The 24,958-nt window shown below is 40.4% G+C and overlaps 1 protein-coding gene across 6 annotated transcripts in view; it reads left to right on the top strand.

The window, feature by feature from the left end:
- The first annotated feature begins 596 nt into the window (after positions 1-596).
- Positions 597-24,958, top strand: part of LOC135488960 (2-oxoglutarate dehydrogenase complex component E1-like) — a 32,754-nt gene continuing 8,392 nt past the window's right edge. For 3 of the 6 annotated variants that reach the window (XM_064773977.1, XM_064773967.1, XM_064774015.1), the window contains exons 1-15: positions 597-660; positions 2,468-2,891; positions 4,068-4,277; positions 6,653-6,746; positions 12,563-12,604; positions 17,796-17,896; positions 18,889-19,043; positions 19,294-19,440; positions 19,732-20,002; positions 20,367-20,675; positions 21,610-21,762; positions 22,533-22,752; positions 22,905-23,183; positions 24,119-24,297; positions 24,551-24,622. In XM_064773977.1, the coding sequence (XP_064630047.1) occupies positions 2,670-2,891; positions 4,068-4,277; positions 6,653-6,746; positions 12,563-12,604; positions 17,796-17,896; positions 18,889-19,043; positions 19,294-19,440; positions 19,732-20,002; positions 20,367-20,675; positions 21,610-21,762; positions 22,533-22,752; positions 22,905-23,183; positions 24,119-24,297; positions 24,551-24,622 (2,454 nt within the window). In that variant the 5' untranslated portion in view covers positions 597-660; positions 2,468-2,669. Of the gene's footprint in view, positions 661-2,467; positions 2,892-4,067; positions 4,278-6,089; positions 6,193-6,652; positions 6,747-12,562; positions 12,605-17,795; positions 17,897-18,888; positions 19,044-19,293; positions 19,441-19,731; positions 20,003-20,366; positions 20,676-21,609; positions 21,763-22,532; positions 22,753-22,904; positions 23,184-24,118; positions 24,298-24,550; positions 24,623-24,958 lie in introns of all 6 variants that reach the window. The other 3 variants (XM_064774005.1, XM_064773986.1, XM_064773996.1) reach the window with 2 other exon arrangements.

The following is a 24,958-nucleotide window of genomic DNA, read 5'->3' as shown; positions in this document are numbered from 1 at the left end:
ATAGGCCTACAGTTGGTGTAACGGAGTCCGGATCGACGGAGTGGACCTGCTCTAAGGGTCAAGATAGATCTGAAAGTGTCAACTTCACTTGGAAGCGGGATGGACAAAAATAGAAATTAACCTGGAGAAGATGATTGCTGATTAATGCCTCAACTCAACAATCAATGCCTCAACCATCCGAGTGTAGAAGTTTGAAATGTCCCAGGATGGAATGTCCGGGGAACAAAGTAGATAGGCCCCTATAGATGCGCTTAAAATTCTCTGAGCTGGTGGTCATGACCTTTCATCGGGGGACATTTTACTTAAATTTGTTTTCGTCAGAACCTGTCGCATCCTGACTCATGGATCATTATGATTAAGAATTGGTAAAAACCCGGATGAGCCAAGATAAGCCAGCCGTCATTATCAACGTTCAAGTCGGAGTGCTCAACCTCTCTAATGATTATTGGGTCAAAACAGAGTGTGAACAGAGTGTAACAGAAAAGGTGGGCAAGTGCGTGTTTCTAAAATCGGCTCCGATTGGTTGATCGAGTCGAGATTTTCCGCAGTTCACGAATCGGGAATCCCCTTTCTTCCGTGGAAGGGAAAAGGATGACGTCAGAGGTGGACATCAACGAACTTCCAAGCTGGTGAACTTCGAACACTGGAATTATTATCTTTGTAAGTGACTTATTCGGCGTTACATGAGATTGGGATTGATGTGTTTGAAGACGAATAGTATTTTCAATCTAACGATAAACATATGTTGTTGCTCACTGCTGCAGATGCAGTGTTATTCGATACTGTAGGAGGTGGTTGACGCTTCAGAAATTCTCGACGGCCATTTCTCCCAACATTCTCGTCAACAGTGATGTTCGTTCCAGTTCGTAAAAGTTGTTCTTCGGCTGATTAAAGTGTCAACAGTCACGAATGTTTTCCAATGTTTAAGATATACCTTTTGTTGTCAAAGGTCATAATTACAGGTCAACATTTTGAATGGTTTGGCTGTCGTTGAAGACTCGCTGTTGCTCTGTTGCGACAATTCTGCAATGGGCCGAGGTTGAGACCTGGAAGGTGAAATTTACACTCTGTTTTGAAATATCATATTCATATTAATTTTCTTGTCTTCAGTGTTTTGCTAGGTCATCAAGTTTGTTCATCTTTGAAAACAGGCTGTGCAGATGTTATCATTATGTCAAAGTCATGGATTGGATGGTGACTTGTCAATATTGACAGATTCGAGTTCGAAGACCAACAAACAAGAGCGCAATCAAAAAACAACACAAAAAAATGGGGGCTGCGCACACTCAGACTCCGAGTAAGAACAGGTCGGAAGACCAAAGCAGAGACAGATTTATTTCAGACAATGCCATAAGCTACCCTGACCCTTCGTTCCAGAGGTTGTCCGTGCCGAATCAAACGTTGTCGAACTGTCGGCTTGTCCACTTGTGGCACTTTTCATCATCATTGTCAGCAGAGTCAAGGTCAATGACAATGCTGTCAAGGTTAGACGTCCACAGGACGTCCTGGAATATTTTGGACCAAACATTCCGTCTTATTTATGCTTCGCCTTGGGATTTGCCGATGGTGTGCTTCTTGATGGCGAGAATTTTTTCATATTTCTCTGTAGTGTTGTCCAAGATGTTGAGAAATCTTGAAAATAGCTCTCTATAGATTCATGCACTTGATTGGGAATAACGTTTATGAAGACATTGCGTCACGTCACTTCACAGTGATGTAAAACCGTCAGAGCTGCAATGCATCGTGGCGTAACGACGGCCGACACTACGTTGTTCCCAATCAAGTGAATGAATCTATAAAGTAACAATTGCGTATTTATATCAATAAAACCTACCTCAAATAAATCTTCCGAGCTTGTCCCACCGTTTTAATCCATTCAAAACTTTGCTCTGACTACAACCACAAGAAATGTTGACTTTGCAGCAAGATACGTTTCCTGTGATATTCAATGCAATGAAATGCACTGGCAGACAAGTTGTGTCATGAATGATGCAACGTCATCAACAATGCAAATCTCACTAATACATCATTTGGCTCTGGCTCTCAAAGCCTGTACAAATTTTGTGTAGCAAAAATGTCCTATGGCTATGCTGTAACATTTGACCTTATTTTGGAGTGGTTGTGGTTAATACAAACTTTGGAATAGAATAGAACGCTGGGACTAAGCTAGAAAGATTCATTTGAGGTAGGTTTCATTTAAAAGTATCAGAAATTATGAATTTGAGAGCGATTTTCAAGATTTCTCAACATCTTGGACTGTCACAAAACTATAATTTCAAGAGTTTCTCTGTCCGTGAATTTTATTAACCTACCTTACCTCAAATGAAAAATCTCAAAATTGAGAACCACATCGTTGGACTATTTTGCACGTATTTATTGATATCAAAAGAACAATATTAATATATGGCCTTGGCTGTGAAATGATATTTAAAAAATGTAAGGGATTTCTTTCTTTTTGTCATTCCAGATCAAGTTGCTGCTACCTTCTGTAGTACCAGACCAAAGTTAAAGTGCGGTGACACTTTAATGCATTTGTTTTGGAAGAGTTCGATTGTTGCAGAACAGCTGTTCTAGAAAGTGGCCTGAAAAGCTGCAAGTGTGGCTCCCAGGCCTAATCCGTCTCTAAGATATTTAATAAGACATTTATTCAATTTACGGACGTTTAGATAATGTTTCGAGTAAAGACGTTTTTTAGGACTTCAGGGCCTCTTGCCTGTACATTACGAACTTTACTGGATCGGTCAGTTGTTGCAAGTGCAAGTGGGGGATATAAACCACAAAGGAACTATGGATCCCCTGTCACAGCTGAGCCTTTCCTTAATGGCAGTTCATCAACATACATGGAAGAAATGTACAATTCATGGTTGGAGGATCCAAAGAGTGTGCACAAGGTGGGTATGGTATAACTAAGGTAATCCATGAAATTGGAGACCGAATGTAATCCTGAATTAGAATTGTCCTCTGAGATGGATAGTCCTTGATAACAAAGTGTCCCTCAGCACGAATTGTTTTTGGGACTAATCATCCTAAGGTGGTTCAAATTTCATGTGGAAGAACAAATTGTCCTTTTAGGTAAATCGTTCTCAAGGAGGATAAACATGCTGAATATTGTCATTGTCAGACAGACGTGACAGAGATGATGGAAAAATATTGGAAAAAACGCCTCCAGTCTTCAGTCTTTTCTGCTTCCACTTGATGTGAAGCCAAAAAGTCATTTTCAAGCGAGTGAAGTTCCCCTGTGTATGCTACAATTGACAGCCACTGAAAGAACCTCAGTCCCAATTTATGAGCATGAAAATTTGATTGATCACAATCGGCTGATATCCTGCGGTTGATTGGTATTCATCGATATTATTATAGCATTCTGATGCCTTGTCCATTTCACAATAGATGATGTTTGCTATCGTTTCTAATCTTAGCGTGTATGTTATTGATCCATGGGGATATTGGACTAGATTGTCATGCATCATGATGATTCGCAACATTTTGCTGCGTTCTATTACGGCTGATCAGTTTGATCGTTGGAAACGTCCTGTATAGGTGAAATTGCCGTGGCTGTGGGGGTTGGCATTTTTCAACTTAGTCCTTTCTACAAAAAAGATTATGTTGACATTACATTATGGAACCTCCCTTAGCGGACACCTCTACTAAGGACAACCTCTCTATTAAGGACACTAGTTCTGGTCCCAAATTGGCTGTTTTCATTCAATTTAACCTCTCTAATCAGGACACCTCTCTATTAAGGACAGCACTTGTCAGTCCCGAGGGTGTCCTCAATAGAGCGGTTCTACTGTATTTGTTCCTTCATGCAACAGACGACTCACCAGTGCAGTAAAAAACATAAAGATTTTTAAAAGATCATGATCTCGGTCCCACAGCGTGCCTCAATCAATCATAGTCTCAAGTGGCAATTAAAGAATAATACGGTCAGCGGAGCAGACTCGAGACTGTGCCTTCTTCTTCTACATCATGTGTATTTACATGAACTTTTGCACGATCCAGCTGATTTACTGAATTCCAGATACATCAGAAATTTGATTTGAAAAGTATTTTATCTTAATTTTCAGTCCTGGGACACCTTCTTCAAAAATGCTGCGAATGGAATGGCCCCCGGACAAGCGTACCAGAGTCCGCCTGTTTATGCCATGGGGGCATCACCATTGCCGATGACAATGCCAGTTCCAGCCCAAATGCCTGTGTCTGTTACGCCCGACATGGGCAGCGTCAAATCTATTTCTGATCATTTGTCTGTGCAGGCGATAATAAGGTCATATCAGGTACGTCATAATGGTGTCCTTGTGGTGTCTGATGGCGAAACGCTCAACATGAAGTGCTATCAGCCACACAGGTCATCATCTTTGTGAAGTGGAAGCTGTCGGCTAACAATATCATTCAATCTCGCCACCTATTCACATCATGTTCAGGCACAGTTTTAGTATTACTCTACATAGTAAATAGTGTCCTGGTATGTCGGTGAGTTTATTAAAGGCCTACGCCGTTCGATGAATATTTGGAATTTGTAATTGAATTTAAAAATGTCCATTTGCGAAAATACGTACTAAACATAAATTTCAACATTGCCGTTTTGTAGACAGATATACAAATACTATAAATACAAAGTTTAAACAAATTTGTATTCACAATAACTGCACTACCGCATTGTGTATTAGAGGATTTCTATTTAATTGGACCACAAGTAATTACGAACAGTGTACCCCTTTAAAAAAGAGTGGATGAAATTGCTTCCTTATGAAAAGTTTTAAAAGTTAATTTTTCATGTTCCCGGGAGCGGTAATTTTTAAAGGTGTCTTGATTTTCAGATCCATTTTTTCCCAGCTTTTCTTGAATCTACTATATAGAATGTAGACTCCCTAAACTGCTAGACATCTCCATCTCTATTCCTCGCCCTGGATTTCTTTTTCAGTGCTTAGCAAATCACTCACCTGAATTTCAGTTTTTTCTAAAATAAATTTCTAAACCGTCTCACGAGTGAGTTGTCGAGCACTTTGAAAGTCATGTCACCAAAGACGTTATATGATATTGGCATCTGTCTACTTGATATGATGTTGTGAGTCATCGTGTCATCAATTCTTTTGATCACCATGGCAATGCAGGTTTGATTGTCAATAAAAAATAAACAATGAACATACTTTAATAAAAGAACCTTCATTTTCTGTTCATCACTTAACATTGCTTAATGTACGACTTCCGGAGTATTTTTAAAGGAAATCCTCCTACAAATTTTTTTCACTTCATTTTTTAGTTATTAGTATGTCATTCTCATATTTATTTTACCTTCAATCCCTCCTTTTACTGGTGTCTTGAACAGAACAGTTGTTTTCCAAATCTTTGACTGCCAGAGCCAAAAATTATGGTTCCCCAGTATTGAAATAAAAAAGGAAGAAAACATGGGTAGTACCACTATTTTATTTTACTCACCTGAAGTGAACATTCATTTTGAAATAACATTCCTAAAACCTTAAAATGTCATCCAGGTGACTTGGACAGGCTGTTTCAGAGACAAAATGGACCATGAGTTGGCATACTAGTTCAAAATGATCACCAGCCATGTGTCTCTTATCATAAAATTTAAAACAATGTACAGCTTCTTTTCCTTTCCTGTCCATTCGTGCAGACGACATTTTTCCAAAACGATGTACATGAAGTGACGTCTGCAGTGAAGTCATGAAAAGTTTTATGACTTGCTGCCATACCACAATCATCTGTCGACAGTAATCTCATTCTTCATCCTGGACATTACGGTACATGTATTACATTGGCATTATCTCCAGGCAGATTCATTCAAACAAGTTTTCATTCTACTGTTCATGGCGAAAAATTAGCTACATACATCTACCGTGGTGAAACAATGTACATTTTTCAGTTTTGGTGATAAAAAAAGTGCTCCCAGGCCAAGATGAAGAAGTTGGGACTGTTCTTGGCACCAGAAAATAGGAATTTCTGTTTTTAAAAGGGAACCATAGCTCTTTTTTAGCTTTCTCACCAACATCACCAGTGTAGATGACTGTCGTTTTGTTTCACTTTCAGTGATAGTGTTAATTGTTGTTTTTTGTTTCAACCAATACCAGGTGAGAGGCCACAACATTGGTTCTTTAGACCCGCTTGGAATTAATTCGGCAGATTTAGAAACTTGTACACCGCCAGAGTTAAGTTTACAAAATTATGGATTAGGTAGGTGTTCCTGTTGGACTCAGACCAGGCGTGAGCAAGGATGCCAAGATTTTGCACGCCGCACTCGCTTGTTTTACCCCTGCTGGCAGAGTAAGATATTCCATTCCAATATGAATCTTTCTCTTCATTGGATTGGTCTATTTGATTGCAGGGTAAAACATGTAGGTTTGTTACACAACAGCTATACCTCCGTGCGACTGCCATGACTGCTTGTGAAAGCGCTCATGAAGTTGACCAGCACAGAAATGATTATTATATCAAGTCGCCAAATATTTCAGATATAGTCCATTTCAAAGACGATTGGCATTTTCAAATTACTATCTGTTGACCAGTCGATTGCTGCTGTATTGCTGTTGGGTATTCGCGCGTGCAGAGTCTTGTTGTGTTTTTCTTCTCCCTGGAGAACTTGCTGCTTATCGTAGAGTTGTGACCTTGTTCTCTTTCGCCATTTTGTTTGTAGATTGTCGGTCACACAATAGCAGATCTTGATCCGCTAGGAATAAAGGAACGATCTGATAGTCCGGCTCAGCTGACGTTACAAAATTACCGCTTGGGTAAGAAATATTTCAACGCTGAAACATGCAGTGCTTATTTACGACTTGCTGTGCACTATGAAATTATAGCTAATTATATATTTCAGTATTTCAATTCAGGTTAATGTCTCAATGGGCGGTAGCTGTCTTTTGTCGCAAATTTATCCAAAGATGTGATGCATCCATTTGATGATTAGCAGCAGTGACACCAAGCTGGTGTTTTGATTTTAAAAATATCCCTCGCTGAAATCATCTTTCGAAGAATTTATGTCAATGTCAATGACAGTGTCTCATGAAAACTCTTGAGAAAGATGTTTGCGATGGTCTCAATGCCAATGGCGTCATCAGGACAATGTCTGTGATGTCGCAAACGAATCACATCAGTTCATTATCACCAATTGTCATCATGAGCTGGAATAGACTATCCATAATATAATAGCTCTTCCCACATCGTTGTCATCAAATCATGCCAGCCTTTGAAGTTTGATTGTAATCTCGTTTGCATTCTAGGGATGAAGTTACATTGCCTCTAAACACGTTCACCGCCGCCCCATGTTTTTGAGCGCACCGCCCTTCGCCAGGTTTTGCGTTTTGCTCCATTGCCACACCATGAGTGTAGGCCGTGAGCCTAGAGCACACCTAGTGCATAATAAACTCACTAAAATAAACGTATATCCGATAATGCTTTACAGAACGGAAACGTATTCCACCTTGCCAGTCATTTGAAATACATGGAATAGTTCATAGACTGCTCCGAATATACTCGTGCCTTGGAGCAGGAACCAGCTTTCGAGAATATTCGTGGCTCGGCAGCGAACGTGTTTAAGTTACATCATAACTTGCGTGTGATAAAATGTCTGCCATCATTCTGCAGCGTCTGGTCAATGACAACATGTCCTTCACAAAAATACAATACCGTCGGTTTACATTTGAATTTAGCCCACATTATGCAAAAATACAAACAAGCAACTTTTGGACAACACCTAAAAAAAGTCCTAGAAATAGCATTGTATGTTTCTGCTTCTTAGTCTTACCATTATGTCAACTGGAGATTCTATCGTAAGGTTATCTTCAGCGTGAAAATGGCGAAGAAGTTTTTGTGTGCCGTCTAGTATAGTAGTAATATGTTACATGTGCTCTTACAAACATTCTTTAAACCTGGATATATATTCACGGCCATTTCATTTGCAGTTTTGTGGGAGTACAACTTTTTCCTTCTTTGAAATTAACATTTTGACATCCCCAAAAAGTATTAATCCCAATTATAATATCTTTAAAATGAAAGGCAGTAATTTGACAGTATCTGTTGCAGGTTACTGTGTGTTGATGACAAAATCTTTTGGATGGTACATAATACATGTAGACATGTACTGTGGATATGATGACCTACATTGTGTACAAATGTATGGCTGTGGCAAATAAATTACAGTTTGCTGGAGAATTTGACTGGATTAATTGGCTGTTTGAAAAGTTTCTAATGACCGTGATTTCTGTCTGTTTTGCTGTCTGTCGGGTCACGTCAGCTCTAGGTCCAGTGTGTTTTCAATATCACATGGTTTCGTGGTGGGCACTGCTGTTGTTTTATACTAGTGTCAGCCCTTTCCTTGTTTGTCTGTGGTGGTTTGTTTTGGGTTGAGGTTTCAAGATTTTCACTCGAGAGAAGGTGGACGGTATTATTGTGATTGAGTCAACTGTCATGTGCTTTCTGCTGAACACAATTCCTGCTTTAGTTCCCGCTAGTTAGGTGGGTTGCACTGTACGTGGGGTGTGGGCAAGGGACCATGTAGCTGTAAAGAACTGTTAGTGCGAACTGCTTGCTTATTGCTATTGCAGGGGACGCTGCAAGAGCCTGACATTTCAGTCACGCTGTCAGGATGGCAAGTGCAGTGCACAATTCGTTAAGTGACATCAATGCGTAGTACGTGTAGATCATCGTAAATCATCGTAACAGACATCAATGTTTTAAAGTTAACAGGAGCCATGCACAATCATTCCCTCAACAGTTCCTCTTTCATAATCATATTTATATCAGTCTCATCATAAACTAATAAATGTATTTTATTCCTGTTTGTCGTCATCGAAATATGTTGTCATTGTCAACCTGATTTATTACTACCACCCAGCGTGAACTTCAGTGTGTATCTACATGTAGGGTTGTGTATCAGATAACCTTTTCTGCCCTATGATGACAGGTATGACTGAGAGATAAACTAAACACAAGTAGGATCCTGCACAAAAACATTTATCCCTGATTCTTTTTGATCATAATGATAGTCACCAAGTCTATCTCTGCCTGAAGTTGACTTGTACTGCCATATTGAGACATTTCCCTGATCACATGTTCGCTAGTTGTCTGATTTTGTTGTTAGCATGGTTAGTTCAGGCAAAACAAGTCCAAAACACGGTAGTGTGTAAATGTCGAAACGAGCCAAATGAAACAAGCCAAACTAAACGAACCAAATAAACATTCCAAACTTGAAATTTAAGGTCACGTTTAGATACAATAAGCATTAGGTTTATATTTGCATGAAAATGAAATGAAAAAGCCCTTTATTCACTCAGGCTCGCTTTATTTGGCTTGTTTAAGTTTTAAACAAGCCGAAATAAAGGAGTGAATGAAACGTTCCATGGTTCACCATGCAAAACTTAAAATGAACCAAATCCAATGGGACTATGTGAATGATATTATATTTTATGCCATAAACATACTTGACTGAATCCTGCAATGAATATATTACATGTAAACTTGATCTTTCAGTTAAGGTTTCAATCATTTATTTGGCTTGTTTGATTTGGCTCGTTTCAACATTAACCTACTACCCCAAAACACTGCATTCACTTCGATTTTATCTTCTCTGTCTTTGCTTGATCATGTAACCTTCCATCACTAAAATCTTGCTTCTCGCCCTGACACTTCTTTGTGCTTTTCGTTTCACAGTGTTTATGCTTTGGCTACTATCCCTTTTAGCTTACTGCTGCAGGCATAACCAACAGGCATGGATCCTCTGACCTCGATGGTCTGATTGGAGGCAGGTCAAGCGGCCGTGTAGATTTAGCGGATGAGCGGATTCTGTACAAAATATGATATAATTTCATACAAAATGGAACTTAATGAATTCATTAAGGTTTAATTTGTTCGATACGCCACAAAGATTATTTGAGAATCGCTTTTTACAGTGGTTAAGCCAGGGCATGAGATTAAAAACAACAATGAAGGTATGAAAACTGGTCTGTAGGGACAGTTGAGTTCAGTCGGTAGCTGTGTGCAGCGCTGTATTACCATAGCTCCTTTTGTCTTCAGAGTTCAGGCATGGTGACGATCATCGCGACAAATACTGGCTTTTCCAGGTGATTGAAGCCCAGAATCTGCTCATTCCGCTAATTCTACATGGCCGGGTCAAGCCTCCTTGAAGGTCCACCGCAGCTTGATCCAAGCGTAAAAGCGTTGCTGTTTTGCACCAGCGCGTCGACCGAATTGGGAATCCCTGCCCTTGTAAAATGTGTGCTTCTCGGGGCAAAACTACTTTTAAATGCAGCGCAGGTTGATCAAGGAGTTTTGCATGGATCATGCAGCAGCAGGTGGAGTACCGTGGACCGAAATGATTCAGGCCAATGTACCTTGGATTTGGTCAAAATACAGTCAGTGGAATAGCTTGATTTGCCAACAAACAGCCCATCACACTCACAGATAATGACCCAAAAAATAGTTTACTGTACATGTAGGCCTACATTTTGAAGTAGTTTTGTGATGTATCCCTAATCCACGCTCCATTTAAAATGTAGGCCAGCCAATTACATGTAGTGCTGTACTTTCCACGACCTTCTATCCTTCTGATGACATGATGTTTTCTCAAGAGATCATTGAACTCTAGAGAACCCTTGCAGTAGTTGGTGTGATAGCTCAGACCTCTAACATGATGTCTGTAATTTGTCGTTTTAAATTATTTGCTTTTCTTTTATTACCACTTATGTTTGATGGTTGATAACCTGATAAAATATGAGCTTGTTGACCTTCCTACCTACTGTTAAAGTAAAGTACTGCACACCTGAATCCGTTTTTGGCAAAGTACCAACGGTATACATGTATGTTACCAAATGTACAATCTTCAAGCAGCGAAATTTGTATGTTGCAGAATACATTGTGTATTTGCACACATGTTAAAAACGATTGCTGCAATGCTGGTATTCAGTCCTTAGATTTCATAAGCAGTTCAGTCATACATGCAGGAAAAGCTTGGAAACAATGAGATGGAATGCATTTTACAGGCTGAAGAAAAAAACCGAGAATCTGGTTGCAGTATTGCCTTAAAAATCCTGGCTTCTCAGCCTCCATGGGCAACCAGCTGCCAATCAGCAACATTTTCTCTTCGATCAAACAGTGATGATGTTTGCTTTCAGGCAGTCAGACAGTCAGAAAGCCAAGACATGTTTTGTATCTTTGAATGTGTATCATGGTACATGTAGGCTCGCTGTACATCTCTCCACGTCTACCACTACCATGTCTACATGGCAGAACAAGTCCCCTAATGAAATGGATCGACTTGCCCTGGAGTGCTTTCCATCCCAGATTGATTCCTTGATGAAGTTGGCTGCTGATAATGGCTCTCATTACCATTGCATTGAGTTGCTCATGAAGCTCTAGATGACATGTCTATAGTAGGGTTGGAAATTTCCACGCTTCTGTTTCATGAATTATTCATTGATGCACTAGTGGTAAATAATCATCAATAAATTAATTTTTTGGAAGATTTTACTGATAGAGGCCTATGCAGTAATTTGTTATTTATGTGCAGAATTTAGTATGAATAATCATGGATGATGACAGGCATGTACCAGAACATGAATGGAACTTATTGCCGGTCTCCAGTTTAAAAACAGGAAATAAGCAGATTACCATTTAACTCATGCTATATGTAGAATTCAGCAACAGAATCTATCTGCTATACAACATGGATATATTTCTAAATGTCATCACAACAGATGTTGTTTTTGCCAGAAATGGAAAGCACTTGAACATTTCTGCAATTGCTTACCAAATATATCCACAGGCACTAAATTAGGATTTGGTTTTGTGTTACAAAGAAGTATAAAATGCAAAGAACTGGAGTTTGTGTCAACTCATGATGACACTTCACCCAAACGACAGCGAAATTTGACCGTTCTTTGATACATGATCATTTTGCATGTAAATAAGCTCACCTTCTTCCGTTCAGTTGCTCTCTTGCCCATATTGCTTATATGCAAATGCGTTGCTCAGCAACAATTCTTTGTTTTCCTTCCATATCAACAGCTGTTTTGAAGTAAGCTTTATCCTGTCCTTCATGGTCCAGTTCATATTGATCTTTGCAAATACATGTACTTGTAAGGTAGAATGGGGTATTTGTAGCCCCGGTTTATATGTAGCCCCTGCGTTGTTTGATGCATGGGGATATCAATCAATATCATAGGCAGGGGCTACAATTAAACCGGGGCTACAAATACCCCCTTTTACCTTATCATAACCACTTCAAACTTAAAAACCTTCACTAAATTCTGAATTTTACATGTGATGATTCTTTGTTGATCTGTTTAGATTACAATGTAAAAGAAATTTAAGCCAATTTCCATCAGTTGTCTTAGAAGCTTCTTTCGTTATGTCTAGCATTAGCGGTGTGTCAATGCTTTCCAACCAGAGAACCAATAATTTGGAATACATTTGTATAATTTTAATAATTTGAAAGTAGGACTGCATTTTAAAAACTGAACAGTAAAATTGTAAATAAGATTTCTTAACTAGCATTTACTTGATGTGAATTCCCTCCCCATGTGGCATGCTTTCCTTCTTTCTCTCATTCTAGCCGCAACTGATGAAGATATAAATATGATTATGAAATTTGCAAGTAAATATCTTGTTTGATACTTGAGATCTGTTTGATCCCTGGCTGTAAGGAAATGCTTTACTCCAAAGGCTGAATTAACATAGAAATGACACCGAATGTGGATACATGTGTAAAAACTTAGGCGTTCATTCTGAAGTTCACCCGTGGATTGTGATCCATGAATCATGACACGTTGCAGCTTGACTTCCATGTAAACTTGATCTGCAGATGACACCAAGATTGTATAACTTATACATATAGGAACCTTCCTCTTTTTACCCAGGCTGACTTTTGATGGTTTGGGTATTTTCAGATGGGGTTGAAAGCTTTTAAAAAAAGCATGGCATGCACTTGCTTCTAATCAGGTGGTGTATATGGTTACAGCAGAAATGCCCACTGGCTGTGACATGTACGCTTGTGCCAATGCAGACCACTTGGATTCGCAGTGACAGAGAAAGTGATTGATGCCGTTTTTCACCAACCTGACAGTTGTCCTCACCTGGGCTGAGTTCAGTAGCTGATCAAGGGCTCGTTTTATCACCAGCTAATTAAATTGTTTGTCTTCGTCACATTCCTGGCTATGGTGTTGCACAGCCAAGCTTTCCCGAGATCCCATTATAAACATTTTTAGGGCAACAGATGAGCTATCAGTCTGACCTAAATGGCTCAAGTTGAGCAAGGCAAATGCGAAACAAAGTGGTATGCTTGCTTTTCTCAACCTTGGGTGGGGTGGTGGACTGTTGATAAATCCCTTGTAGATACATGGCGCACAGCAAGGCATGTATCTTTTTTCGGCTTCTGCGAACAGTATACATGTACAAGTTGTATATACATTGCCAAAATTAATGCTGTTGACGTCACCTGAAAGAGCTATGTTGCCAGTTTTATACACAGCAAGCATATGTGACCCGCCATGACGAAACAAGTCGCATGTCGCTCCAAGCTTGACAGGTTGAGACGGACTGGTTTTTCATTTCACTGTTGTCTGCCTTTTGTGACATCTGAGTAAATCAATTTCTTCTATTATGTTGTGTCATTTTGGGCTCATCTTCTGTGCGACATGGGACTCATTTTGTCGTGGTGGGTCACATATTACATTGCAGGGATCACTGGATCTCCAAAGACACCCCACATGATTGGTTTTGCCGTGGTCCTTTCACCTCTCGTTTGTTGTTTTTCTGCACTGAAGACTCAGTTCTAGGCCAGTCCATGGTTGGCGTCACTATTAAAAGCATTCATCTTGCAGTTGAGCTCCAAATGATTCAACAATTCATCGCATATTCCAGATGGTGTTATTGTTGGAGGCAATCTGATGAAAACGATGTTTCTTACTTGGCAACAGGATGGATTTGTTGATATATGGGATCCTTATTGCGCAGTCATTTCGAAGCTGTTGCATATTTCAAATTGTAGCATTGTTAGAAGCCTTTTCAGATGAAATGATAAGAGTATTGGCAAGATTATGGCTATACATTCTTTTGTCTAAAGTGTTGTCACCGTCCTTGTCCTGATCATGCTGATCCACTGTCGTTGTGCGTAATATCCATCCCTCACCGCCAATAGCTTCCCCCCTGATCGGCCGTCAGAAGGGCTGTTACTTTATTGGTAGTCTCTCTGCATTCCCTTCCTTTCCCATGCATCCATGTCGCGACAACACTCACATTACACTCACTCGTGGTTGTCGCATGAGACATGCACTGAAAGCCATCATATTGGAAGACCAGGTGTTCAATGAGTAACGGTTCCATGGATGCTGACCTGACCCAAATGCACAGTGCATGTTGTATAGAAGAAGGGTAACCGAATCCTGAGGTTGGCACTATCAATTCAGGCCGTCATTCAATTGCTTTGTGTCGAGCAATTTGATTGTCCACCCGTTTATGATGGTGCGTCTGACGGATTTCCTGGCCCTTGATGTCGACGATGGAAGGAGGAGACTTTAGGACTGATATTCACCGTCGATAAGTCGGCATGTGTCCTGATTATTTTGACTCTAGCTCTCTCTCGAGCTTTTGAATGACTCTGAATTAACAAACTATCTTATCAAATGGGCTGAATAAGTAATGAATGCATTCTAATCTTCCCTATATCCGATTGCAAGCATTTAAATCACGAGGTACAATGGTTTCTTGCAGTACAAGACATTTTATGAGACTTCATAAAAAAATTTCCATTGGTTGTAATTTGTATATAAATAACAACCTGATTGACTGTATGTGACTCTGCAGACAACTTAATATAGCGAGGCTAGACCTAGAGAATAATCTAGAACAGAAGAAAACCGAAATCACAACAGTAAAATTTGATGAATATTTTATAGAGTTTCCATTGTGACCAGCAGCTCAAATTCCTCACTCTATCATGTGCCACCTCCAATTCCCCGGCCGTGGCGTAGTTGACATCTTTAGCTTTCAGTTACCACTATCATCACCATACCAGTCTGCCGACACCAGTCTGCCTGGAGTCATTAATTCACAGCCTGTGAATTCTCAGTTCTAATGTAGTTATTGTTTGCCTTCCCATCTAAGATTATGTGAAGCAGCTTTAGATCTTGAAGTCAGTTCATCATTGATGTCAATGTGTGGAGAGATCTGACTTGAGGGGTTTTGAAGTTTTTCTCCAGTCAGCCCAGGCAGGATTAAGCCTTAACCTCTTGACTACAACGTACCGCTAAGTGGTCGCAATCAAATACACGTGTCCACCGCCGAATGATAGCCCTTTGTGTGTATTGTTTGGTACGACCTGGCTCGGCTCTGCGGGTGTATAGTGACACAGACATGTCATCTGCTACTTGAACAAAGGCATATAGATGGCGCCGCGGTGGCAGCAAAGATTGAGGTTTTGCCAGATGCACTCGGCTGCACAATGATACCAAAAAGGCCCCGGTGTGGAACGGCCCGGTACTCTCTTTTTGGATGCTGGTGTTTGTTTGTTGAGGTTGAGAAGCTGAAAATTTGATACCTGACATGAACGATCGACCAGTCAGTGGTTTTATAATAATCATGTATGTTGTTGGCTTTTAACTATTCACTCAGCATTATCAGGATTTGAATTCCAGTTGTTCCTTTCCCATGATAATAACCGATTTTGAATATTTATCAGACCTATTTTTAGACGTATGTACTTCTACTTGCATTAACCTGTATTTAAGCCTGTTTTGTATTTGTTGGGGCAAGTTATTTCCTGGTTGAACCTTGCCCTCATTCAAAATACCAAAATCTGTGTCTGACGTATTTGATTCGTGTCAACATTCTTTAACTCAAAAAAAATCTTGTCATTGCAATAACGGAAGGTTAACCTTTCAAAAATAATCAACCATGAAAGTAAATGCTGCTATACAGGTTGGTCCAGAAAAAATGTAACCGGATACTTCCAGTACCAGGGGATTAAAATCATTGATACCAGTGAATGGGGAATCCTTCTAGAAGAAGAATGATACCAAGATCGACCGATTCTGTTTAGTTGTTTTTGTTGTAGAGATCTTTTTGTAAAGCAATGTTGGATGAGGCCTGGCCATGCTTGCACGACTTTTACGCAGTTGCAAATGGTCATTAGGAACCTTGTGGACATTTTCACATATCAGTATCATTACCTAACATTTAATCCACCTACTTACTAAGTAAATTTACTGGCAGAGTTCGATTTTTCCTAAATGCGCGAATAAAGCATGTCTGTGCTTCAAAAAAATTACTGAACCAAATCGGTGGATCTTGGTATCATTCTTTTTCTAGAAAGATTCCCCATCTACGGATATGAATGGTTTAACCCTAGGAAGTATCCGGTAGCGTTTTTTTGGACCACCCTGTTTAAATAAAAGCACACTTTTCCATTTTGGCAAAGTAGTCCATGTATATAGACTGAGGGTATATGTTCCATGCATAGTGAATTGGAACACACAGTAGCTGTTGAAATGTCTTAGGTTTGACATTGGGGACTGTCAATGACACTTCAATGTCAAACATTGTGGGCTGTCAATTTGAATAGCAATCGCCCGGGTATCGATAGTTTGGGTTATTTTTGGAACGCAGCGCCGCTTTGTGTTCAGGGGGGGGTCATGCATAAGAAGCTATGATGCATTAAATGTTGTAATGAATCAATCCCTGTGCGGAAATTAATTTTGATGAACGAGTTGATTGGTACCATAATGTGATATTGATTCCGTTGGACCCTAATTATCTTGCTTGCTATCGATTCATGGAGGAAGAAACATCTCCAAGTACGCTATTAAAAGTATAAAGTAATAAATCATAAGATCATATGACTATGACTTTTACTATACAGGGTGTTTAAAAAAGGGAGTGTGTAAACACTTCTCAAAAACGTCACGTGAGTAGAGCACAGTATCATGAACTGAATAGGAGATGGGTTGTATCCAGATTTCTATACGAAAGCAACTAACCAAGTGGGTTCTGCATTGTAGCAGAATATAACTCTTGCGTGGTGCTAGTTACTGGGTATTGTTTTTATGGAAAGGCAAGGTAAGATAACATGGTGATGAATTTGGCTATGAAGCAGAGGAGGCAAAGTACTGACATCAGCCTGTGCAATTCTTAAGCCTTGTGAGCGCTGGCTTATACAATACATGCACCCAATGAAGTCAGAATAGAGATTCTTCAATCATTGACGAAGTATTGGAGTGTTGGAGAACTAACCTCCATGAATCTCTTCAACGATGCACTCAATGATATTGACCAGGGCAACGTAAGCTTTAATGGAGACGATAAATCTTAACGTGAAAATTTTAATGGGTTTAACTGAAAGAGATAACGTCCTTGAGGATACTTACATAACCGTTAGGGATAACGTGACTTTTGTACTTTTGAACATCTGGGCCCTGATGGCCAGAAAGTTGTATTAACATGATTAAGGGGACACTATAGGCAGCAGCTAGGTATTTTAAGCAAGATAAAGTTACACAATGTCGCCAATAGGGGTCTCTCACATTTCACAGTGCGTCAAAACCATTCAGACTTGTACAATGAATATATGTACATGTAGTGCTGGATCTAACATGACTCAGTGCCCTTACTAATACTAGGCATATTAAGTCGCCCGCAGATGGCCAATTTGACCCCGCTGCTTCTGCCTATAGTCCCCCTTTAAAAGCTAGTGTGAACACTTGGCCTACTCTGCTCTGGTTTAGGCCGCATGTAGGCATCTATCCAGAAATATACTCCGAAAACGAACTTATTTCTCCACTTTTGTATTTCAGGGGATATTGATTTGGACCGTGAATTCCGTCTGCCAAAAACAACGTACATCGGAGGAGACCAAAGCACTCTACCACTGCGAGAGATCCTGACGCGTTTAGAGGTAACGTTGCAGTATTAAATAGGGCGCCTTGAATAAATGAAACTTTTTCACTGCACCATGACTTGGATAGGATTTCTTGTCTGTTGCCCCTTATTATCATACACATTGCTTACATTTTTTGAAATCAATGCGATTGTTGATGAATTATGTATATGGAATAAAATCCTGGGACATACACGTAGATCGTAAATTAGGTTGAGATGTTTGGTGGAGAAGTGGACTTTCACCATTCATATGGTATGTGTACAAGTATGTGAGCAGGGATAACCTCGGGGATGGTGAAGAGCACCTTGGCACCTGATCTGAAGTGTGCAGCTGCTATGGCAAACATTTGTGCATAAATATGCATGCCTTTGTCAACTTTTACTGCCAAGTAGAGTCTCCCTGTCTCCTACAATCTGAAATTGGCCCTTTGTCAAGAGTGACTTCAAACTGCCGGCCACAATTTTGGGCAAGCATAATGGTCAAGCTTGCATGTTTTACCTTCTATGCATTTCCAGGCTGCTGTAGCTATTTTATATGCTGGTTTTCTTCAGGATGCAGGTAAAGGCTGTCTGTCACACTCAGCTAGAAATTATACTTGTGGCTTGCTCTCTCTCTCTCAGCTTAATGTTTTGAAATTATCCTTTCAAAGCAGTACAGTTCTCCAGATTACTTAAAATGATCATGATGAGCTACGTGGCTTGCCGACAATGTACCATTGATGTCAGAGCACCTTCAGTTTTATTTTCATTCAGTTTCTATCTGATTTTGAGGAAGATATCGATAGGGGCCAAGTCGATTTCTTAAACCGCTCTATCTCCATTCTCAATCAGTTCATATCAGTTGTGTCTAAAGATGTCATGAATAGTTGTTGGTTTCAAGTTCACACTCTTGTTCTTCGTTGATCATTTCTCTTCTTCAAATTTTTCATAAGTTTTAGTCTATTCCATTGCCAAAGGGATGGTATTGGATTGTTCAAATTCAAAGCACCGTTTGCGCTCTTGTTCCAGAATGTCTACTGCAACCATATTGGCATTGAGTACATGTTTATCAACAATCTGGACCAGTGCGACTGGATCAGACGCAAGTTTGAACCGCCAGGCATCATGCAGTGCAGTCAGGAAGAGAAGAGGCTCACTATGGCCAGGTTGATTAGATCTCAAAGGTGAGTGGTCAAATTGTGAGACAGTTATGTTAATATTGTGGATTCCTCCTAAGGAAGTCTTGGGGTAAATGAAATTGGTACCCAACCGTTGTGGAACATGTTGAAGAAAGAAGAACAAAGGGAAGAAGAAGAGATCAAATCTGCAGTTGCAGTGAAGGAACAGATAAATACAACGAAATATCCTCCCATCGAATCAAGGTATGAAAAAAGATATGGTTGACTCATACTTTTATTTCAATCTCTCTTGCAGGTTTGAGGAGTATTTAGCAAAGAAGTGGTCCTCAGAGAAGCGGTTTGGTTTAGAAGGCTGTGAGGTGTTGATCCCATCCATGAAGGCTGTGATTGACAAGTCCAGTGAGCTAGGTGTCGACAGCTTTGTCATCGGAATGCCACATAGGTATGCATCCGTTCCAATCGAAGGGCAGTGTGGCTGCGTAGACCACAGATAGTGTCATTATAAGAGAACCAGATCTGCCAATGGCCTACTAGACAAAGTTTTATGTAACTTCTTGTCTCTTTGAACTAAAAGGTGAAAATTCATTTGACTGTGGAATGAATCGCTCGAGACCCTAGCTCTGATCAGTCACTGGTGTCTGTCATAATGACATCTTGCAACGCCAGATGCAAATTTAGAAATTATTACATATTGTGTACGATGAACTGTATCGTTATCATTTCTTGTCTCCAGAGGGCGCTTGAATGTCCTTGCCAACGTCTGCCGCAAGCCGCTGGAGCAGATTTTTTGTCAGTTCGATTCGAAACTCGAAGCTGCTGACGAAGGTTCTGGTGATGTGAAATACCATCTTGGCATGTCGCACGAGCGGTTGAACCGCGTCACAAACAAGAACATCAAAGTTGCCGTCGTTGCCAATCCTTCTCATCTCGAGGCGGTTGATCCTGTCGTTCAGGGAAAGACTAAGGCTGAGCAGTTCTACAGTGGCGACACTGAAGGAAAGAAGGTGAGAACACTTGATAAGAGACTTTTGTTTAGCAATCCGCAGACGTATCAATCTTTACCTGTAGTCCATAAAATCATCTTAATTTGTCTGAAATGAATTTGAACTTTGATTTGTAACGACTGATAGTGACAAGGGGTGTTTGAAAATTTTGATCCAAATTTTACACAGTCATATGTGGAAAATTTTGATCCTAATTTAACACAGTCGTATGTGGAAAATTTTGATCCAAATTTAACAAAGTCATGTGAAAAATTTTGATCCAAATTAACACAGTCATGTGGAAAATTTTGATCCTAATTTAACACAGTCATATGTGCCGCAGGCAAACAAAGTGAGTCTTATCATATTTTTTCGCTGTTTGCAGTCAATGAGTATCCTTCTCCATGGAGACGCTGCATTTGCCGGACAAGGCGTTGTGTACGAGACTTTTCATCTTAGCGATCTCCCAGCATACACCACTCACGGCACCATACATATTGTCGTCAATAATCAGATTGGTTTCACGACTGATCCGCGGTCATCGCGATCGTCGCCATACTGCACTGACGTGGCGCGTGTGGTCAACGCTCCCATATTCCACGTGAATGCTGACGATCCCGAAGCTGTACACTACATCAGTAAGGTGGCTGCTGAATGGAGGTCAGAGTGGCAGAAGGATGTTGTCATTGATTTGGTAAGCTTTTTGAGTACGAATTGGAAATAACCCCCTCAAGGAGAAAATATGTGACCAGCCACGCCAAAAGGTACCTCCGCGCGGTGACGCTGTTGTCGAGAAATAGGCCATCCGCATTTAAATCTCGCGCGTAAAACCCACGTGTAGCATGTTTACTTCCTGGTTCAGTGGGTTTTTAACACCAGCCAATTCGCGTGCTGACGTCATGGGGAATCCCCTATTGACTCGAGTGGTTTTAAACATATGAATTGTCCACAAAATTATATTTTATTTCATGAAAAAAGTGTGAAATTTGACCGAGTTTTTGAAGTTGAACAATAGCGAGCGGAGATATCTTGGATATGATGTCATAGCATGCTAATCAATGAAGAATTTCAAAATATTCCAAGTTATTTTGAAATTACATGTTATAAGGTACTACAATCCTCTAATAACTCAATTTCATGAATTTGGTCCCTACCGGCCTTTTTGCGTGGCTGGTCACATATGAGTACAACCGTAGAAAATTGTTTGAAAATTATAACAGAAAAATGAGAGATGTTTGCTGTCTTTTAAATCCTGAGCCCTGTGTCCACCCTGGGTATGGCATTCCAAGCTGACATGTGTAAACAAGTTCTATTTCAACTCAAGTTCAAGGTTTGGCTCTATCATTTAAAATTTCCATTTCCACCATTAAAAAGACATCAAAGTACCGACATAAATCAGATTGTGCGAGATAGTTGCCATGTCACTCTGTATCGCTCTTCGTAGTAATGTAATGTGATTTGTTCAAAAATAGAATTATACAATGAAGAGTTACACTAGGGCTGAAGCAATGCATTAATAGCCCTAGCTTATTAACAACGACAATAAAGAATGTAATTAAGAACACAAAGTAGTGAACACATACACAAGCCAAGCTGCCCAAGACTCATGTATTCTACCTGCATTTCAGGTCTGTTATAGAAAAAATGGACACAACGAAATTGATGAGCCGATGTTCACACAGCCATTGATGTACAAGACTATTGCCAAACACCCTACAACCTTGACCCAGTACGCTGAAAAATTGATTTCCGATAGCACCGTCAGTAAAGAGGAATACGAGGTAATGATCTTTTTTTCTTCATCTAAATTTCTTCTTCACTAGAGTTTTTATGTATGAATATTAAACGAGTCTGTCAGAAGAGACTAAAAGCTGAGGTCTGTGCCAGTGCAAGTAAAAAATCATGCGTTGGCTATAAAAAGTGCTATGTGTATGGACTCGCAAATTCTGGCAAAATCCAAATCATGATGTGATGTTGTGAGAAGAATATGACTTGTTATTATGATGCAATGTCTAGATGTTGGTACAAGCTCAAGCTTGCTGTGAATTATGAAATTATGAGATAGTACTTGGTGAGTTATAATCTTCAAACTTTGAATGCGTTTTTCTCATTTGTGACCCGTCACAGCAAAACCAGGCGCATGTCGCACAGAAGATGAGCCTAAAATAATGGCACCAGGAGATAATGGAAGAAATTGATGTGCTCATATTTCACTAAAGGCAGACAATAGAGAAATGAACAAACAGTCCGTCTCAACCTGCCAAGCTCAGAGCCCTGATTTTGCTGTGACGGGTCACATTTTCTACTTTTTCGCAGCCATTGTAATCACCAATCTTTAATAAAAAAGCTGGAACTCCGGTAATAATCAAGATAATTGAAAGATTTCAAGAGTTCTGAGCTTTGAAGAGATTGTAGTTTCACATAAAACCATAAAAAGCAATTGTAAAATTTTGGCCATGTGAATGGTTATGTTGGACCGCCACACAGATGATATTGACATCGGCCTTTACTCCAGTCTAATGGCGTTTACCCTCTTTTGTATTAACAATAGGAGGAACGAGAACGTTATGACAATGTCTGTGAGGCAGCATTCGATGCTGCCAAGACAATGACTACAGTTAGGAACACAGACTGGCTGGACTCGCCCTGGCATGGGTTCTTTGAAACACAAGAGGCCATGAAGAAGCCCAACACAGGCATACCTGAGGAGACCCTCCAACACATTAGCCATATGTTCTCGTCATGCCCGGATGATTTCGCCATTCACAATGGTAAGTAAAGGACACAGCATAATTGGGCATTTTCAGATAGTGTCACTTCAAAAGTCATCAGTTGTGCATGTATGAAGCAAAGCATGGTTGCATGCTTGTATGAAATACAAATGCCAGTTTTCATGCTGTTCCCCTTTTTGTTTTCTTTTCAGGTCTAAAGCGTACTCTGAAAGGACGTGCCCAGATGGCTGAAAAACGTATGGCTGACTGGGCCATGGGTGAAGCGCTGGCCTTTGGGTCCCTACTCAAGGACAGTACCCATGTTAGGCTCAGTGGCCAGGATGTCGAGCGAGGAACATTCAGTCATCGTCATCATGTCTTGCATCACCAGGACATTGATAAGAAGGTGTACATCCCCCTGAACAATCTTTACCCAGACCAGGCACCTTATTCGGTCTGCAACAGCTCTTTGTCGGAGTATGGAGTTCTAGGTAAATTACATGTACCGGTAGCTTAAAACCTCCAGTGGTGTTACAATCTTGATTATTGCTAGACATTGGTGCTTAGTATTTAACTGAGTAAATGTAATATGCATGTATGTTTCGTAAAAAAAGATTTAGCAATCATTTTGACTGGGTATGGAGTCATAGAATCAATATGACAGATCTCACAATCTCGGCAACCCTCAGCCTGCAGCACACTAGCCGCCAACTTTGGCGACAAGAAGCGTTCGGCTTGGCATCCAGTGGATCCCGGTCAGAGCACACCTGCCCAGAATTGGCATCCAGTAGCATCTTTTCCGCCACTTTAGGCTGCCATTTTGAAATCATGTGACATCAAGACACAAGCTGATTGGCCATAACCTCGCCGCCGACGCCAAATCAGGCGGCCATCCGTAGCACACCTGGCTTATTCTTGCGTTCAAACGCGGCGACACGCGTCAAAAATCCAACATGTTAGATATTTGGCGTTTAGTTGCGGCAAGTGGCGTCAAGTCGCGTTCGCCGACGCCGTTCGTAGCAGACTAGGGATTTTTCAGGCGTTCAGGACTCTTGCGGCATAAAACGCCGAAGTTGGTGGCTGGTGTGCTGCGGGCTTTAGGAACGACATCTGGCCTGAAGAAACTTGCCTGCAAAACCAGCTTTATGGAGACAAAGAACAGCTCCAGAGAACCGCTGAGTTTATCATCAGATTGAAGTTGATTGTCGAACGAACGAGAAGAGGAAGAAGACAGATCTCACAATTCCCAGCTGTCTTGTATAAAAGTCGACCTCTGTGGCAACAAAAAAAATTTCGTTTTCAGTGATTTTTGTGGGTCTTATGGTTGATTAGCCACTTTCAAAACTTTGATTCCATCGTCATCCATTTTTAGTGGGTAAAAAAGACATCCAGAATTGAGATGTAAATTTTTTGTCGTTGTCTACAGGTTTTGAAGTTGGATATTCGCTGACCAACCCGAATGCACTAGTTTGCTGGGAGGCACAGTTTGGCGACTTCTCCAACACAGCACAATCTATCATCGATCAGTTCATCAGCAGTGGCCAGTCAAAGTGGGTCAGACAGAGTGGCATCGTCCTCAAATTGCCTCATGGGATGGAAGGAATGGTAAGGGGGTCACTTATCAAAGTGACTTTAGCCAGGTGCCGTGTATGTCAGATTGAGTTACATGTACATGAAGTCGGAAATATTCGGCCCTTCAATCCCACAGTACATCGAAACTACTCGCGCCTGTATTTGGCTGCGTCTGGCATTGAACTTGGATTCTGAAACCACAAATTATATCGTGCGACCGTATCTGACCCTTTAATATGTCTCTTGAGTTGATCAGGATGTGACCGATATCACTTCATCGTTACAGGGCCCTGAACATTCAAGTGCCAGGCTAGAGCGATTCCTGCAGATGAGCAATGATGACCAGGATTATTTCCCTGTAAGTATTTAACAGTTGGATTTGGGTGAGTTGACAAGATGCTTGACTCGAACCCAATTCTAAAAGTCAAAGTGTCCAAAATTATTATTTGTGCTTGTGTTATCTCTCTTTCTCATTTGGGAAAAAAGTATCCTCAAGATATTATTTAGTCTGAAAGTGAAAGTTTGTGGCTTTTGCATGTCTTGTCTTATAAAGAGAAATATTTGGTCATTCTTGCTGTCAGTGTTACATGTATGATCGAATTGTAAAATTCTTCATGTTTCAGTAGAAAGGTTGCCTTTATGCCTTGTCAATGGAGAAGCAGACTGACTGAATATTTTTCGCTTTCTATCAATC

This window comes from Lineus longissimus, chromosome 1 (assembly GCF_910592395.1).
Source record: "Lineus longissimus chromosome 1, tnLinLong1.2, whole genome shotgun sequence".
Lineage (NCBI taxonomy): Eukaryota > Metazoa > Nemertea > Pilidiophora > Heteronemertea > Lineidae > Lineus > Lineus longissimus.
The sequence above is the reverse complement of the archived record's forward strand: the minus strand, read 5'-3'. Positions and strand labels throughout refer to the sequence as shown.